Here is an 18944-nt window from a genome sequence, read left to right on the forward strand (position 1 = left end):
TAGGAGTCAAGAAAATAAAAGATAGCTAGGACTAGCTGTTGTGTTCCTCCTTATTTAATTCATACCATTCTTAGTAGGAGTCCTTCGGACTATAAGTACTAGATCTGATTTAAAAAAATTAATTTGATTGAGATCATCAAGGACCGAACTGAACAAGAACTCTGGACGTAACTAGAGCTCTCAGCTACAAATAAGGGTCGACAACACTAGATTTGACAGGTTTTTATTTATTTAAAAGTGCTACCATCTTCAGATTGAGTTCGTAAACGTTTCAGACCCCTCTCTTATGTACATATTATATCGGGCCCTAACGCTAATGCTATGTCATCGAACTTAAGTTAGTTAGTGATACTGATAATATGTAAGCGTGTAATTTTCTCAGGTATGAAGAAGAACTGAAGGTACATAAAGGAAGACATTAAAAATAACATATTATAAGCAGAATAAAGAAATATAATTTGGAAAAGAAAGAAAAAAGATTTTTGTATATTTCAATTATAGTACATGGGAGCAATTATTATATTGTGTTGTTTTATAATAATAATAATAGCGTAAAAGGTTTTTTACCTTCTTCTTCGCTACGAAGAGGGGGAGGGAGGGGGGCAGGAGTAATACCTAAGTGGTAAGGGGGTGAGGGAATGAATCTCTTCGTAAATTTCTATATAATATCAATCTAAACCAATGAAGGAGGAATTATTAATTATTGAATGAAGAAGATACTTTGAGAGATTTAAAAAAAAATGTATCACAGTTATAAAAATGATATAATATATAATTATGTATAAATATGTAATGATATATTATTATTAAAAAAATTCACAAACTTTGGCACAAAACACACCTTTACGAGCTTTTATTTTGTTCTAAAATCTTTCATTTGGGATGATAGTAAAATGGAGGTGGGGGGGTTTACTAATTAACTCATTTGATGAGTACAAAAAATAATGGGTACGACTGCCTAAAATGTATTTTATATAGGTATATATTGTTATGTATAATACAGTGAGTTTAAAAAAAAAAAAAAAAAAAAGAATTCTACGTTATACAAATGGTTTGGGGTTTTTTTTTCTTCTATTTCTCTCAAAACCTTACTAATTTAATATTTATTTATTTTTACAGAATAAACGGAGATCTTGTTAAATTAAAATGGTGTTTTTTTAAATAAATGTTTCTTCGATCAATATATATATATAATGGATATATGTGAAGGAAGAACTAAAAATGTGGGTAGATAAATTATGATAGCTTTATTTAATTGAGAAGAGAGGGAGAAAAAAAAAAAAAAAAAAAAAAGAGTTCTAATTGAATAAGATTTATTTAATATACGATAATAATAATAATAGCAATAATTATTTCCTTCCTTCACTCTGAGATTTGGCTCTCTTTCCGCTCTGAATTATCGTTGCTGGACTTGGGTTGAGCAAAGAGAACACCTTGGTACATAACGGAGTTAATTTCTAAGGATACTACCAATGAAGAGTCACTATTATCTCCTATAGAAAGTAATCAAAAAGAACATCCATGAGTAAGCTTGAATAGTAGAAGATATTAATGATTCTTACCGCGATTCGCTATTTTAATGTTCGCACCACCCACAGAGCCACTGCCACCACCAACAGGTGGACTTTGCCTTGTGTCAACCGATGCCTCTGTTCGTTCTCTCTTGACTGGAGGTGGAGAAACACGAGAGTCTTCAGCTGCTGTAGTTCTGTCTTCATCCATACGACTGCTATGTGAACGATGTAGTTGAGGATGATGTGAGGAAGAGGAGTGATGATTGTGTTGGTCCTCATCTTCATCGCGAGGGGCGGCAACACGTAGAGGACTTCTCCGTGATTCATCAGCGCTTTTACGTCGAGAAACATGATCATGTCCACCACCGCCGATGCCGCTATTACTATTATGAGGTGGAGCTGAGATCTGTTCGGGAATGAAGGGAGGCATGGCGGGATGAGAAAGGCCGGCGTGGCCAGGAAGACCTGCGGCTCCTGCTTGGTTGTACATTTTAAAAAGAGCGAGTCGAGTCATTTCCAAAGCGTTGAGAGGAGAGCCTCCACTTGGAGGGCTTGACTTTCCACCTGGGTTACGAGAGAGAAAAATGGTTGGTTTTTTATTTATAATTAGAATGATCATCCTCAATTCCATTCTTGAGAGAAATATAAGCAGCAAAAAAGAGTTGTGTACATGTTGTTAATATTATTATTTTTTGCATATTATAAATAAACTTGTAGCCTAGGGGGAAGACCACCTCTTCTCCTCAGGAAATAAATAAATATACTTCACATCGTAGCAAGTATATAAATTTAATTGCTTCGACGCGCTTGAGGCAAATAAGAAATGGATTTAATACCCGCCTCCTCCTTCTTCCCTCTAAATACATACTCAGGCATCATCAGCATAGACATAATAGAAATAGTAATAATTATATAATTTCCATTTCTTTTTATATCTCCAACAATTATCATAATACATATGTATGTATCATGGACCCCAAAATAGAAGTATACATTCAACTACAAGTGAATACATAATAAATTGTACATACATAAAAGCGACCAATGAAAAGCTAATAACTAAAATAAAAACTCTACCTAAACTTCCAGGAAACATGCTCCCATTAAAATTTGGCCGCATGGAAGCTGATAAATGCGGACCAAGAGACGTAGGGGGAAGAGGCATGGAAGGAGATCGATTATTGTGATGAGGAGAAAACATGTTGTAACTTTCATATCCAGAGCGACGACCCTCCCGACGATTCCCTTCAATGGCACATTGTAATTCATTGGGATGACTTAATTTTTTATTTTCACATTCATAAGGATAAATGTACTTGGTGTATCTGAAATGTAACATAGCATAAGAAAATATATACACGTACAATATATGTTGTTGGCTATCAGAGCAGAGTAAATAAATATCTATTATTTTCTATCTATCTTTCTTTCATTCCTTCTTTGAAGAACAAAACGACACAAAAAAATAGATTCATCATTAATCAATAATTTTAAAATAACAAATATGAAGTAGAATTTATTATGTTTTGTTTTTTTGTACGGCTACGTGTTTTAAATCTTCTTTTGAGTGATTCAAATAGATAGACTCTGAGAGACGACTACTACTCTGTATGTACTTATAATATTGATATATTATCATTTATTATAAGAAAACTTGATCGGAAAATGATAATTATACGTCATTTCCCGTTTCAATTAGGGTCAATATAAATCCTAGAGGCGGGGGAAGTTAGAATCATATCTACACATTGAACAAACAATCAAACTCACTGTGTTCTAAGAGTAAACGCTGCAGAGGTGATGGATGATGGAAGATTAAGTCCTTTAATGATTTCTTGCCATTGCTTTTTATTTATCACTTCAACGAGACCTCCACGGGCACAGACTAGATTATATAATTCGTACAAATCCAATACTTGCTTCGCCATGATGGGTAATCGGTTAATCGGCGTTCCTAGAAAAGAGATCATAAAACATTTTTAATCAAAGCTTTTGAAACAGAAGTTGATTATAATATATATATATATATATATAAGGGGGGATTCTATGAAACGCTTCTGCACTTAGCATACATTTCCTTCTAAGTAATTCTTTATTATAACGTCTTTTGATCATAAATTATAGTGGTTGAAGAAGAAGGGAGGAGGAAAAGAGAGCTGGAAGTTTACCACGATTTAAGTTATTATCAGATATAATTTTTTTATTCCATTTTTATATTTACAAAATGGTCAATTGTAGTAACTATCCACAATAAATACATAGTTACTTACATATACATAATTTATGGCAGTACATCTCTCCATCAACTCCTCCCAAAAAAATAAAATTAAAAATCGTTAAAAAGAGAAAAATGGGCTATGTACTCCTTTAAGAAAAAACATAAATTATTTTATGTAATTAAATGATGAAATTCTTTGTAGATTAATTAGTTGTGTATTTAAAATATATATATATATATGTATATGTATTTCCCTTTTTAATAAGGAGGAATTTATGTTTTAAATGTTTGCTTTTTCCAATATTAAAACATGAGAAGACAGAAAATGTGTGTTGTTTCTTCTTTTAAATATTTTTCTTCTCTTTCACTTACAACTATTTATATTAAAGTTTCTACCCAATACATATAATAATAATAATATATACAAGACAAATGATCCTTTGGCAAAATATTTCGTGACAAATATTCCTCTCCTTGTATACATTACATGTTATTCTAATGTTGTACAACAAGAACACTTAATAAAATGAAGAAGAAGAAAAGCCCCATGAATAAATAATATTATTATTCACTTATTTATAAGATAAACTCACAGTGGGGGCAAACTTAACTTAAGGATCTTCCGTCACACACACACACACACCAGTCGAGTCGGAATCATTCATTTGATGAGATGATAACACAATAATAAAGTTTTCAATATATCACCTTAAGGTATTTATGAGGCTTAAGGAGAGTCGAATGAAATTCTTTAGAGGATTCCATCACTTTTTATTAGAGTTCCTTTACAGGATGTTGTAATATACACATACATATTTGGTACAGAAAAAGGATTTACCATACTATATATATAGAAGTGTTGGGTTTCCCCGTTATATTTTTTGTTAGACCGAACTAATTCGCTCCAACAAAAAAGCTCGGTCTGGACCGGTCTCATATAACAATTCGGTCCCAAATAAATAGGTACTGACCGATTTTACAGATAAATGGTTTATTACATGACATCATATGTTTTTTCAAGAACGATGACGTTATACAAAGTTTAAACAGAGATAGCTCGGATTAATGTTGATCCCGCCGTCTCTTGGATGTATACAGTATTTGTTCTAGAACTTACCGTGTACTTATGAGATTTTTTTTGCAAAAAATGAGTGACAGTTGATCTAGATGAAGAAATAAATGGTCTCTCATATTATGAGGCCGAATCAAAATCGGTCCTCAAAGTGAAACGGAAAAGAATTGGTCCACGGTCTGAGAAATGTACTGGACCGAGTCTCAAGACTAATATACATCTTCTTATATGTGATACGTTAACATAAAAACAATATTAACCAAATTAAGAAGATTTACTTCATATATAAGTACTCCACAATATGTAATAAGACATATTTGAGTCAAATAAAGGCTTTCTATTCAAATATGTGGTATGATTTAGGATATCAAAGTATTTTAGCTAGAGTTTCGAACCTTTATTTGATTTAAAATACTTATATTGGCCCTGACATGGACCTTTCAACTAAAATATAGGTATCAATTTCTCATTTTTTTTTTTTTATTGTTACGATCAATTTTAACTTTTTTTAAGTGCAAATTCCGACAGGCGCAAAGGGTAATATGTATATTTTGCTGATGGAAATTGTGGATAATTTACAGAAGAACACAAATACAAGCTCCAAAAAACATAAAATAATGTCTCCTCTCAAAATTGAATGCTCTATAAGGAGCCCTTACACCACACAAATTGAGTGTTGAGTAATTATCGTCAATTTGTATCAACAAATTATTCTTAATAGCCCTTTGGAATTGGAGGTGCGCAAATTCCACTCAAAGAAGCCAAAATTAATCGTCACAAAACAAAAAAGAGAAATTGACAGATTATACATGGAAGGCCATCATATCGAGGCCAATAAAAGTCTCATAAAAAGTTATTAAACTATATCAAAAATTCATGAGCAAATATTAGGCTGTATATTTATATATGAAGTAAATTTAAAGGGATTGGTTTTTTGCTTTGTCTAATGCCAAAGCCCTTATTGCGAACAAGTTGTGCATCTATCAACCCCTGGAGGATTCCAAATGTTTCAGATTATGAATGGCAATATGGAGTGGATTTGGTACGATACTACACAAAAATATCAACAAACTATTTGAACACATTGAAAATAATCATTATTAGATATTATGAAACTTTTGGGAAGGAATTGTGAATTTTAGAGTCTTGACTCTGTTATTAGTATTTTTTTTGGTTTTTTTACATCTGATCATGTTATAATAATTGCCCGATTTTTTTTATTAATGTGTATCAGCACGTTCTGAAAGGTTCTTCGGAAGGGGAATAACTTTTAACTAAAATGTTTTATTGTTGAATCCCCCACATATTATAAGTATAATATAATATAATAAGATATTGATTCTTTGTAAGGTCTACTTTTGAAGCAAATGAGCATCAAAACAAAGACGACCCAAAGGAAAAGAGATTCGTTACACATTTCACCCCCCCATCTCATCCATAATGTTACTAACTTCGATATACACAAAAATAATAAGAGGTCATAAAAGAGACAATTCATCAGTATATTACTACTTCTCCGAGGGTGGTGGATGTGTTTGGTAGTAGGAATAAATGTGAGGACGATTCTCGTAACACAATAAGAAGAAGAAATAAGAATCATCCTCTTTTGATTCTTAAGAAAAAAAAGGAAGGCGAACACATTCCTTTTTTCTCTTTTTGAAGGGTCGTAAATAGTTTTTAATTATAAAATCATGTAGAACACACACTACTATACACTAAAAGTCCTTCCTTACCTCGTTTTTGCATAAAAGAAAAGAGATCGTCCAGGAATTCCTTTCGTTTAGGATCGTCATTCAATTCGTAAAGCTGAAAAAAAGGAGAAAAAAAATATATATATATATTAAAATGATGAAGGGATATCTTATTTAGTGGGTATTATAATATTCAACTGCTGTTAGAAGCAACTACTGGCTTACGGATTAATTTCGCTTGAATGACCTCTATTTTTTATTTTTAATAGACAAACCCCTTAATCTCTCTTTCATTCCCCAATTCTGTTATAATAATAATAGTTCTACTAAGAGTACAAAGCCCATAGTAGTAGACAGAATCTAATCATTTTTACCCCTCAAAAACAAAATTATTCCACATAACTTTATTACACGTTATAATTACTTTATATCACGCAAACATGTCAAGAGTATTATGAACGAACAAAATACGGCAGCCCTATCTATCATCAAATATTCCTCTCTCTCTCTCTAAGAAGAAGAAAAAAAGTTTTTATATACACATAAGCATTATTAAATTCAATTAGAAGCTTATTTGACCTTCTATCCCCTAATGTATCTGCAAAGAAACTGATAATGATCTCATATAACTTGTACATATTAAATGACGTATTCTTGAAAATGAAAAAAGTAAATTTTTCATAGCAAAATACAACATGCATACGATATCACATATACATTGAGTTATTATAAATGATTTTTCAAGAAGAAAATAAAATTTATGGACAGTAGATTATTTTTTTTTTTTTTTACTAATGACTTTTCAATATTAGGAGTATATGTTGCAGATATTAAATAAATGACATTCTCTCTACTTTTTGACAAAAAATAAATTATAATAACAACGACAATTATTATTAGTTGTATGAAAATGGATCGAGACGATCTCTCTCTCTCACTATAAATTATGTATATTATTAGTATATTAGTAATATTTTTTGGAAGTCAGTTCAATACAAAAAAAAATTAGCATATTGTTTAAAGAGTTAAATAATTAATTATGAATGCACACATGCTGATAATTCAAAAAATATTAAAATGAGTTCCAACTGATTTGAGGAATATGTATATTTGAACGAATTTCTGCCATTTCTTTCTTATAAGAAACTCCAAGGACAGACAATACGGTTACAAGAGGTTAAAATTACATATAATACTCCCAATAGAACACTAATAACTCTTCATTTAATCTCTCTATAATATATATGTACAAATATCTAGCTCATTCAGGCGTTAATTTTATCATTTAAGCTCCTCAAAAAAAAATATTGTAGGGATTCTGATCCGTTATTATATCTATTTCTGAAAATTAATATATTAACACCACAGCCATCCGGAGGAGGACGAATGAGGGGTTAATCAATTTTTGTGCTTACTACGAAATATAGCATGTAATATGACCATAATATTATCTGCAAAGCATACATACAAACGTATCTAGAGTAAAAAGCAAGGCGGAAAAACATGTGAACAGAGTATATTTAATATTGTAAAAAACACAATAAATACATATTTATAAACGTGTAATATGTACTGATAAAAGTAATGAAAATCTTCATTGACAAGAGGATGAATTCAATATGTTGGACTCTTTCCAAGAAATTGGAAAAAAAAACATGAAACAACGTCTATAAACTATCTATGTATGAAGCACAAATCCCTAATCACACACACACACACTCAAGGCGGGAGTGTAGAAAAATAATCAAATAATAAAAAAGACCCATACTATTTAATTAGGACTCATGTTAGTACCTTCACAATGCAGTCCCTTAATGAAGAAATCATCAATTTGCTGGCGGTGGTTGAATAAGAGGGGTATAGGAAGAGACTCAGCAACACCTGCTTCTCCTAAACTACTTTATATTATCCAAACAAAATAATAGAGACATCAAGGGCTATTCATGAATCCTTGGTCATTCTATTTGTAAGCTTTTCTTCTATGCATATGTAGTATAACTTGTATAAGATGAAAAAGTCGTTTTGAAAGGCATTCAGTATTCAGGGAGTCAAGACAGAAGGAGCCTTTCTTATATTACTATGCCATGTTTTCAATACTCTTCTTATTGGGAGCATAGAGTAGTATAAACAACAAAAATTGAGGTATAGATTGTATGTAAGAAAATCGATAGATAAAATACTATAAGAAAACGGAAGAAGGAAGAAATACTCTTTTTTTTTTTTTCTTCAAACTTTCTTATCTAAAATGGGAAGATGAACGGAAAATACTTCTTATTATTTTCCTACTTAAGAAAACAATAACGTACCATTATTCAACAAAATAATAATAAGAAAAAGAGTAAAATCATAGTATTAAACAACACATTTATTTTTAAGAAGTCTACTCAGAAGAAACAAGAAAGCATTCCCAAAAGAAAGAGGGATTATTTATCTCTCTCTCTCCCCTCATTAAACTATTCCCTCGGCCTCTAATAACAGCACACAAAACATCCGCATTCATTAACATAAATGGTTCTAATTTGAAAGTCACAAAGCTTTGCAACCTTTCTTCTCCGCCTTGTCCAAAGTTTCATCAAAAATGTTTACCTATACATAATTGCAAGACACACAAAACGAACATCATCCTAGACGTAAAAAAACACATAATATACAAACTAGGAAGAAGCAGCTGTTATACATTTAGTTTCAATTCATACATAGCCCGATGGTCAGTCCTCTCTTGAGGCATATAAATAATGTGTATAGGGGAAACATCTGCATGAATTTGTCAAAGTTATGGTTATAATACGCAATGATTCTCCCTCCCCAATGGATGAAGAGGAGAGCAGCAGAGAACTGTTTCTGCTCATACACCAAATGGGCCCAATCAATTAACTGATTGACCTCTCTCTCTCACGCACCCTATGTCATAAAGTATGGGGAAGATTCATTAGTAATCAATCAATATAAGAATGAATATATATATATATGTATTAATAGATGGATAAATCTCTTTTTTAAGAGAACAACAACATTTGGCCATCAGAGAATAGCCAAGAAATTCAATACAACTTTGTAATCTGATAACTTCCCCCCCCACCTTCTCTTCTCTCCACTCTTCCTTTATTTTCAAGACATTTTCCCTACAAACGTACAGCATAAAGAAAATAGATTTCTACAGCAACTTCTCATGATTACCTTTCCCTCCCTTTAATATATATATATATATTAATTATCTAGAATAATGGGTGACGAGGACAAACCTGTTTAAACTGCTCTTCAAAACTCCAATTTTGCTGTGAGGAAAACTCGGAGGAGGGTGTAGAATGTTGAGATGAATTTGGAGTATTTGCAGAAGAGGATTTATAAGAGGTCTCTTGCAGAACTCTCTCTGGAGGTGTTTGCGGAATGGGAGGAGGTGGAGGAATGAGGCCTGGGAAGCCAGGAGGCATTCGAGTTAAATTTGAGAGTGGAGATGCTAAATATTGTCGACGAAACGCCTCAAGCCCCTCTAGACCCAGAGGGAGAGGAGGAACTCCTCCTTTATTAACGTTATTGTCTTGAGCTCGGAGCTCCTTCTCAATCTCTTCTCGCTCTTCACGTTCCTATAAAAGAGGATTGTAGAATATGCACAAGGGAGAGGCGGGCAAGGATGGATTACCTGTCTTCGAAGTTTATCAAGAGTGTCTGGATCTACATCTGAAGGCGGAACTCGGGATAGGGTGTCTGGAGAATCGCCATCACGGGACATTTCCGTTTCACTCACTGGATCCTCATCTCCGGACTGAAATGCCAGAAATTGGAAAGAAAATTAGTTTTTTTTTTTAGATGTCTAAGAAATCCTGTTAACATGGTGTGAAGAAGATGAGAGAGGGACACGAGGAGAAGGAGGATTCGAGATATCCTTCTTCTACGCAGATGGAAGCAGATGCCCCTTCCTACAAATTCAACACAACACCACGTTCATAATAATAATAATAATCTAACGATCATTTGTCAATGCAAATATAAATACGTAATTATTCAGAGCAATAGAACACGGGGTGATCCTTACTTGATGCCTTTTGTCCAATCGATTTTGCTGCATATAAGCCCCTAATTGCGTCGCTGCAGCCCCTAGGGTCTCCATTGGAGAGTCTTCAGACAGAACGATGAATGAAAAAACAAAGTGTTTTATTTACTTTGCAGAAGTAAATAAGAGAAGAAAAGGGAGAGACGAAGAATCACAAGCACTATTTTCACTTCACTACTCCTCTACTGTGACGTAAATCAATTGATAAAATAAATAACAAAATTAATAAATAACGAGGAGTGCGCGTCGTCAACTGCGCGAATCGTAATAACATTATATAAAAAAAAAGAAAATCTTTCACGGAATTAATAAAATGATAAAAAGCACGCTTCCGCGCCAGCGCATCGCCGCCGTTACTTCCTACTACATATAGTAACTTCATATTCACGCTCCTCCTTCCACTCTTTTTTTTCTTGCGCTTCCCGGCAAGCTTTTTCTCTCTCTTCTCATTTTATATAAGAAGAGAGAGAGAAGAAAAAAAAAAAAAAAACTTGATAAGAGGGGTGCCTCTTATTTTTTGATATCAAAGTACTTTAAATCTAACTCCTCCTCCTCCTCCTCTTTTTTACTTCTTCTTTCTTCGATATCAAAAAAATAAACACCGTCGACCAATGCAATGAATTTTGATATGATGAAAAACACGTTTTATAAGAAGTTTTATATCAACAAGTAAGAACGAACGCATCAAGAAATTATTATGGTACATAATTTGATATCGAGCGTAATAACCCGACTGCGCCGGTATTATAAAACAAAGGTTACTTAGTTCCTATAATAAATATATTCAGATCGTAAGCAATACATAATAAATATTCAAATCTCTCTTCTTCTCTTTTCTTCGCCCCTATCTCCATGAACTAAGGCCAAAGTACTCTTTATTAAATACCTGTTCATCTCTCTCTCTCTCTTATTCTCTAAATATGACAATAAAAATATAATGAGCATTTTACCCGAATTTATAGGTTATTTATGGCAGAGGTCTTTTTGAGAGAGAAGAGAAAAAAATATACAGATAATTATTGATAAGATGTGACGACGCCATCTAGTATAATAGACTTTTATTATTAACGAGCTAGCTAGGCAGCTAGAAAATTATTATTATTATTAATGTACCTAGCTCTTCAAATGGCAGCAAAAGTTTTTTCATTTTTCTCCACTAGAGGGACTTTAATCGATACGAATTTGGTTATATCTTAGAGGTGGATTCGGTTTAAGCCCGAGACATAACCTCATTTTACCAAACCCGTGGCCCGATTCTTCCAATCCCACATTTATTTCTAATGTAAAATAATTCCTTTGCAAATAAACCATGACGTCATTCTATTTTTTTTTTCGTTTCCAAGACAAAAATTAATGAGGAATTAGAAGTAAAAGATTTTGAAGAATTTATTTAGTCCTTCGACTGAACTATGCAGCAGAGCAAACAAACACCCTCCTTCGGGTGCCCCTGTTGTGAGATATTTGACTTAATCAATTAGTTATTACATTTGAATGTTCTATACATATTAGCTCTCATGAGTATATATTGGAATCCTTTTATTGTAAAGATTCTCATATATTGACCCGAAATCCGTCACCTCGTAGCCCGATATTTTTGAACTCGATCCATCTCTATTACAACTTACAGGTGGTATTATATTAATTGAAAAATAATATCAGAAGGAGTAAGGAAATTGATTCTCTCCGGAGTTATCTTTACGGAAGAGATAAATCCACCTATTTTCGAAATTATAAGAGGTGAATAACCCTAGCAAAATTTATGATCTCTCTGGATTATGGGGATTTGTATTGATACGTTGTCGTGGAGGGTTAAGGACTGACGGCATTAGGACTCCCCAATGTCCAGAATTATTTCATATATAGAACTATTCACATAATATATTAATATTGCCTTTGTTTCTAGAATGATCCCTTCCCGGATATTTATAAATCCTACCCTGTACCACCGATTGAGGAAACAATTATTCCTGGATGCTGCGTCAATAAATGGAGCTTTATTAAAAGGAATTCATACACTTTCGATTATCATTTAAATCTTAAGCATTGGAGTGGCAAATTGTAGTACACAAAGGCCCTAAAATGCTAACTTTGAGCATACTATTATCACTACTATTGTGGTGGATTCTAGGTGCTATGTCAATGCATTGAGCTTTATTACTTTAAGCCATTTTATTTACACATTACTACTTTTTCAGAGTAGCATCAATTCGTTATTATACGTATATCTCTTCCTTGAAGCTTACTCGTATTTCAAATGTTTTAAGTGTATTCGATTCTCTGGTATACTTTTTATGTGTACTGTATAGGTTAGTAAAATAATAGAAATTATAATTGTATTTTTTTTTTTTGTTTTAAAGATATATTCTCTATCTGATTTACTTTACGTTCGTTCGTTCGTTCTTTCAAAAAACAAAAACAAAAAATGTGATTTATAATTGCAGTCATATATCTATTTTGAATGAATATTTTTAGTAAAGAGAAAAAGAAGGAAAAAAGTTTATGGTACGGTTATAAACTCCTTATGACTGGGTGTTAATACCTGTATGTCCCTCAACCAGCCACAATATGGTACTAAAGGGAAATTATTACATATTATGACTATTATTACTAATGCGTAGTCAGAGAGAGGTAAAAGGTAGGGGGATACCTTTTAGTGCATTAGACAACAGAAATGTTGTTCTGCTCTCTCTGTGTTGGAAAAATAACGTATACAAATTGATATTTGTTTTTACGAGGCACACTTTGTATATTATTTACTTAATGGTTGATTAAAATTGATTTTTAATTGGGAAATTATTACATAGGCATTTACGTTTTGTTACGTATGTTAAGCACCTTTTTGGATGAAATATAGTCATGTGATGAAAAAAACTACCCTTCAACGTACAAAAAATATATCTATCGATATTGAGTACAACTTTTAATTGCTCTTCCATATTGAAGCTCATCCTTTATACAAAAATAGTAACATACTTTTGTTTGTTTTGTTAAAGGTCGATGAGAGGGATCATGTTTGAAAGAATCATTTAGATTTATCTAACATGTGTAGTCTGAAAATATGAGCTATATTAATAAGTGATGAAGCAATTACACAATATTAACATTAAAAAGGGTTTATTATACCTTTTTAAAAGTAATTTACCCCCATTTTTTAAGGGACACATTACCTAAAAATAATTAATTGGATGACTATGGGATGTAAAGTATTCCATAAGATACAATCTTATGGAATAAAAATTGCATTCAATAATAACGCAAATCTATCTAGTTTTTTGAATGACAATCATTTTGAATTTATAACTGATAAAAATGACAGTTTTTGTAATTACTCATGTACTTCAAGTAACACCGCCATGATATCATCTAGGTACATTTATTCCAGTGCCAACTAATTATATATTTGAAGGCCACATTCAGAAATTATAAAATGACATCTAACTTTTTAGATGACCATGTTGGTCAATACCAACACAACCCTTGATTTGGTTAATGTCTTAGAATTTTAATTTTGATCTGACGGGTGATGAAAATAAAATGACTCTCTCCTTGACAATAAGAACCGCTTTAATTAAATCTTAATATGATATAACATTTTTTGTATAATGACCTTTTTTAGTGTTATAAGGTTTTCTTCCACACCTCATTTAAATAAGTTGATTCTTAAAAAAAAATATTTTCACTAATGTTGAAGATTGCATCTTGAACCAAAGTGAAACCATCTTGGTGGTCTAGATTTGATATATTTATTAAATTAAATTGTCATTTGTCAAAATTAAAAAAAAAAAACATGGAACTTTAGCCTGTAAATAATTTAACAAGACCAGTATTGAATACTACTTTATGCCAAAGATAAACATTGATATTTGATTAATTTAATCAAATACTAAAGGTACTGAGTATTCATATGAACTATGTTAGGATTGATTAGGGACGAGAAAATTAGGATCCTTGACAATGAAATATAGTCAAACCTATATTAAGCAATATGACAATGGAAACTAAAAAGCGACCCCTTAATTTCCTATCCTGTAACAATTCTAAATTTGAAAACTGGATATGCCCACTTAGTGTGGTTACATATTTAAAACAGGTGGTCGTTAGGCTAAAGTTAATTTATTGGTTACATTATGTAAATAAGAATGTATAGAGGTACATTTTGAATAAACTACAAAGGTGTAAGTTCTTCTATTAGTTAGTACTATTTTGATATCCAAATTCACTACAGCAGGACTGTAGTGTAATTAAAATTAGCCAACAGGGCTGGTCATTTATTTTTTCTAGCTCATAATATCACAAATATTTGATAATTTTTAAGACTAGTATAGAGGTACTATTGGTTTAAAATAAACCAAGGTTTAGAAGTACAAATAGAAGGTAATATATTTTCTGTGGAATACAATTTGTACTTAATAAAAAGTACCATTAAATTTAGGTAAGGCATTAAGTAGCCAAACGGGCTAGATACATGCCAGCCTGGATAGCTTGTCTTGTTTTGTATTAGCCTTGGGCTAGCGTGGCTGTCGAGTCTTGCACTACAATAATTAACCATTTTCCTTCATTTTAATTAAAAAATGATTTAAATTTCCTTATAGATGTGATTGTTTAGGCTAGGAATGTCCAATCCGCGGGGCGCTTAATATTTAAGTGCGAGCCACTACTCCTTCTCACTTCTATTTGTGGTTTTTAGCTTTGGATTTTTTTTATAAAAGATCCCCCCCCCCCAAATATAATCTTGCAGACGCCTCTGAACAGGGTTGACAAATTGGCCTTTTATGAAGGAGTTTTACTTTGAAATTTGGCTTAAATTTGAAATAGATAAGCCCTTTTTAAATATTTCAAGTGGGAATGCGGCCCATTATATGCAAAGGTTAGAGGGCTCTGGTTTAGGCCCTTATATCCGACATTGCTTAAAAATATTACTACTTGAATCTATTTTTATATATCGTTTTTTAATAACATTTTTTCTTATAGATTATAATGGATTGGAAACGCTCTCAAGGTACAGGCATGAAAATGATACAATCTGATCGAATGGAACAGCATAAAAAAAGATTATTTTCTCTATTGTAAGGAATATACATTATACCAAAACAAGAAATATTATTATTAATCCAAGTAGAAGAGTTTACTCATTTGATCTAACAACGAAAAAATAATAAAAATTAGCATACAATAACTCCTTATATGAAGAGATATGAGAAGTGTATCTATTGAGAGAAAAAGAGAGAGATAGTATCAAGTCATGCAAGATTAATATGGCTTGTATACTATATGTGTACCTACGGACAAATTAAATTGAATATGGGCGTAAATAGAGTAGGGGAAAAAATCAATCTAGTTCATTTGCCAAGTTCTAATTTATTTTATAAAAGTTAGATTGTTTGAAAATACAAACTTATGTTCTATATATATATATCACTAAATGAGACTGTATTGTTGTCGTTTACTTAGCCCTTTACTCCATGTACATATTATATTAGGTATAATGCTTATCCATTGTGTTATTATATGTACATATCACATACCTTACTAGTCTTGAAACAACGATGTTCCTTCATTTTTGTTTAACGCCATGTAATTATCCTCTTCACATGTTCCACCATCAATGTAACAAATTTCAATTTTTTAAATCGTTTTTAATTAATGTACTTACAAAATCTACTACTACTGAGCCTTGTGTATGATGCATCACTATTATTTATTATAATAATACAGAATATGATTTTTCTTTCTTTAACTTATCTATTTTCATGCAATATATGTATGTATGTTCATATAATTAGAATAAGATAGCCTCAATCTTTTTTAATACATAGATTATTATAATATGTTGTATCTCCGGAATAATAACTTGTAATTAGGTTGTCCTTGCTTCAAAAGTTTATTTGTTTTATTATTTTTATGAGGTATACAATATTTGCAATAATAATAATAATCTCTATGTATATTACCTAAGTATTATACCTCATTTTTTGTTATTGTTTTTTTGGCAAATGTATAATATAAAGAAGGGTTGAGAAATTGTTTTTTATGAGGGCTTCTCTCAAAGGTGCTATTGTTTATTATACCATCATCATGATATCAAGTATAAATACAATAGAGTGGTTTGATTTTGAACTTTTTTCTATTTCGATTACAGGGAGTGCGTTCATGGTATGAAAATGACCTATGTAAAATTGTATTGCTCTACGAGGTCATCTTTAGGTCACACGTCCAAGGAAGTGAAGCATTTACTCAGGGATAACTTTGCTACCTTCTGCTCGACCGACTTGCAGTCTTCGTCTTGGAGGGCAACAAGACTTCTTACCCGAATGCCGATACCCCTAAGGCCATGATCACGGAGGAGTGGAACAGCTTATCCTCGGACTTCATAAAGGTCAGCTCTGCTTCTATTCGTCCCCGTATTGAAGCTATCATTCAGAATGGAGGGTGACATATTGAATAAAAAGTGTTGAAAATTGTTGAATTAACAACTTTTGCAGCAAAAGTTTGCCATAAAAATATGTGAAGGGAAAACGGCTTTTAAAATTTTCTAATTTTTGAGGCCTTTGTAGAAGTTATTCATTTTCTACCTCTAAAATCATATAACAGGCAGCTGATATTAAAAATAAGGTTTTTGACAAATCAATACTGAAACACTCGAATTATTATTTTCTTATATTTTAACTATTGTATTCAATAAAAGAGTTTATAATTAGCTTGTATGGCAAACAATTAGTGATTCTCTGTAGTTAATTTATTTGTGCAGAGATCTTATATCTTCATAAGACTAATATTTAATAAGCAATTTAGTTATTTAGATGATGATTCCCGGATTAATAAGTTTGGGAATTACAACAAGATTCATATATTCTAATAGAAGTCTACAGAAGTTATGAGGTCCCATATATATTTTTTTAAACACATCATCACTTAACAGTTCCCAATGCAATTACAATTTATATGTAATAGCAGAAGAAAATCTGCTTTGTAAACCAAAATTACGAGGCATAAAATCTTGGGATTGGGATATTGCTTTTTTCCTGAATATAAAATAAAACACGGGAAATTCATCATACATTAAAATTGACTATCATTTTTTTTTTTTTTTTTTCAAATGGACTTTTACACAAAATGGTTAGCTTAAACATAATTATCTTTAGTATCAAAATATAGGTGAGAGTCTTAAATTTAGAAAAACTCTCAATTTTTTAATTTGGGAAATATTATCAATTTTTGTATTATGCACGAAAAAGTCTGTTACACCTATTTGATCCCACATCACTTTTTTCTTTAATTGAAATTGTCTAAATTATTCTTTGATTACAAATCAATGGTGTCTAGGTGAAATTGATAGCTAAGACATGTGGTGCTAACATGGAAATATGAATCATTTGAAAAGTTCAATCATTTTGACATATATACCAAGGTTAATAGAAATACAAGGTTATACCATAACGCGTGTACGATTGATTTTTGACTTTGACCACGCTTTTAATATTGACGTAATAGACTATGAGTGGTTGTCTGTTTTGTCAAAATCTGTTTTTCTTGCCCTGGAGTCGATACGATGTATTAAATTGATCATTCTAGAAATAGTGACGCCATAGACTATGAATAGTTGCGTGTTTTGTTAAAATCTGCCTGCCTGTACAATACGAGTTAAAGAGTCACCCGAAGAGAACTAAAACATTGTTCAATCATTGGAGGGCAAGGCTGCAAGAAGAGAATCCATTTGATTAGATTGGTGGGTTATTAATTTTAATAATACTACAACCAATTTAAGTAAAGGTAATATCAAACATTAACAAGTGAGGGGGGACATCCAAATTTAGGACGTCCAATCTAAAGGGATATCAAGTTTTGCACAAACACAGACAGGGGGAGGGGTGTGTGTGCAAAAATGTTACTTTTTCCGGACGTCATAAATGTAGATATGACCCCTTTAAAAGTAGTTAGAAGTGGAACTTAGCTAGACAATATAAATGATTTTTCATATGACATTGGACTATACATATAGAAGTACGTACCTTATCGGACACATCAAGATCCTCAAAAAATATATATTAAAAAGAATTTTTATGACTGTTTTTATATTATGTAGAAGATGTTATTCAAATTTCTCAAGAATCATAGATCTCCGATTGGTGTCAATACTATGTAATATTATGTAGAATATATACAAATGTAAGTATTTGAACCCCAATAAAAAATATTAAGACGGATCATCTATAAAAATGGATTTCCAACAACAACGATAACAATAAATGTCCCTCGCCGTAGTAGTAAATGATATTTTGAGATTCCTATTATATAGAAGAAAAAAATTGAAAAATTAAATTTTTTAGAAAAAAATTTCAAAAATTAAATTTTGTAAGAAAATTTTTTAGAAAATTAAATTTTTGAAATAGAATTTATT

At 31.6% G+C, this 18944-nt stretch overlaps 1 protein-coding gene and 1 long non-coding RNA gene across 4 annotated transcripts; one reads left to right on the forward strand and one right to left on the reverse strand.

Moving 5' to 3' along the window:
- Window positions 1–457: 457 nt before the first annotated feature.
- LOC121129348 (uncharacterized) lies at window positions 458–10973 on the reverse strand. Of its 2 annotated transcripts, none has more exons than XM_040725062.2 (8): window positions 10529–10973; window positions 10136–10258; window positions 9738–10079; window positions 6538–6610; window positions 3285–3468; window positions 2592–2839; window positions 1563–2078; window positions 458–1493 (listed from the first exon to the last, which is right to left on the reverse strand). In XM_040725062.2, the coding sequence occupies exons 1-8, from the start codon at window positions 10601–10603 to the stop codon at window positions 1363–1365; spliced, it is 1692 nt and encodes a 563-aa protein (XP_040580996.1). In that variant the 5' UTR covers window positions 10604–10973; the 3' UTR covers window positions 458–1362. The 2 variants fall into 2 exon arrangements, with proteins under 2 accessions (XP_040580996.1, XP_071749460.1); XM_071893359.1 differs by having other exon boundaries at window positions 10136–10266; window positions 10528–10752.
- Window positions 10974–12144: 1171 nt separating this feature from the next.
- LOC121129695 (uncharacterized) lies at window positions 12145–17260 on the forward strand. Of its 2 annotated transcripts, XR_011783620.1 has the most exons (5): window positions 12145–12283; window positions 12450–12674; window positions 12742–12852; window positions 15518–15612; window positions 16686–17260. It is a non-coding gene; the product is annotated as an uncharacterized lncRNA (long non-coding RNA). The 2 variants fall into 2 exon arrangements; XR_005868483.2 differs by lacking the exon at window positions 16686–17260 and having other exon boundaries at window positions 15518–16428.
- The last annotated feature ends 1684 nt before the right edge of the window (window positions 17261–18944 follow it).

Source organism: Lepeophtheirus salmonis, chromosome 14, assembly GCF_016086655.4.
Source record: "Lepeophtheirus salmonis chromosome 14, UVic_Lsal_1.4, whole genome shotgun sequence".
Classification (NCBI taxonomy): domain Eukaryota; kingdom Metazoa; phylum Arthropoda; class Copepoda; order Siphonostomatoida; family Caligidae; genus Lepeophtheirus; species Lepeophtheirus salmonis.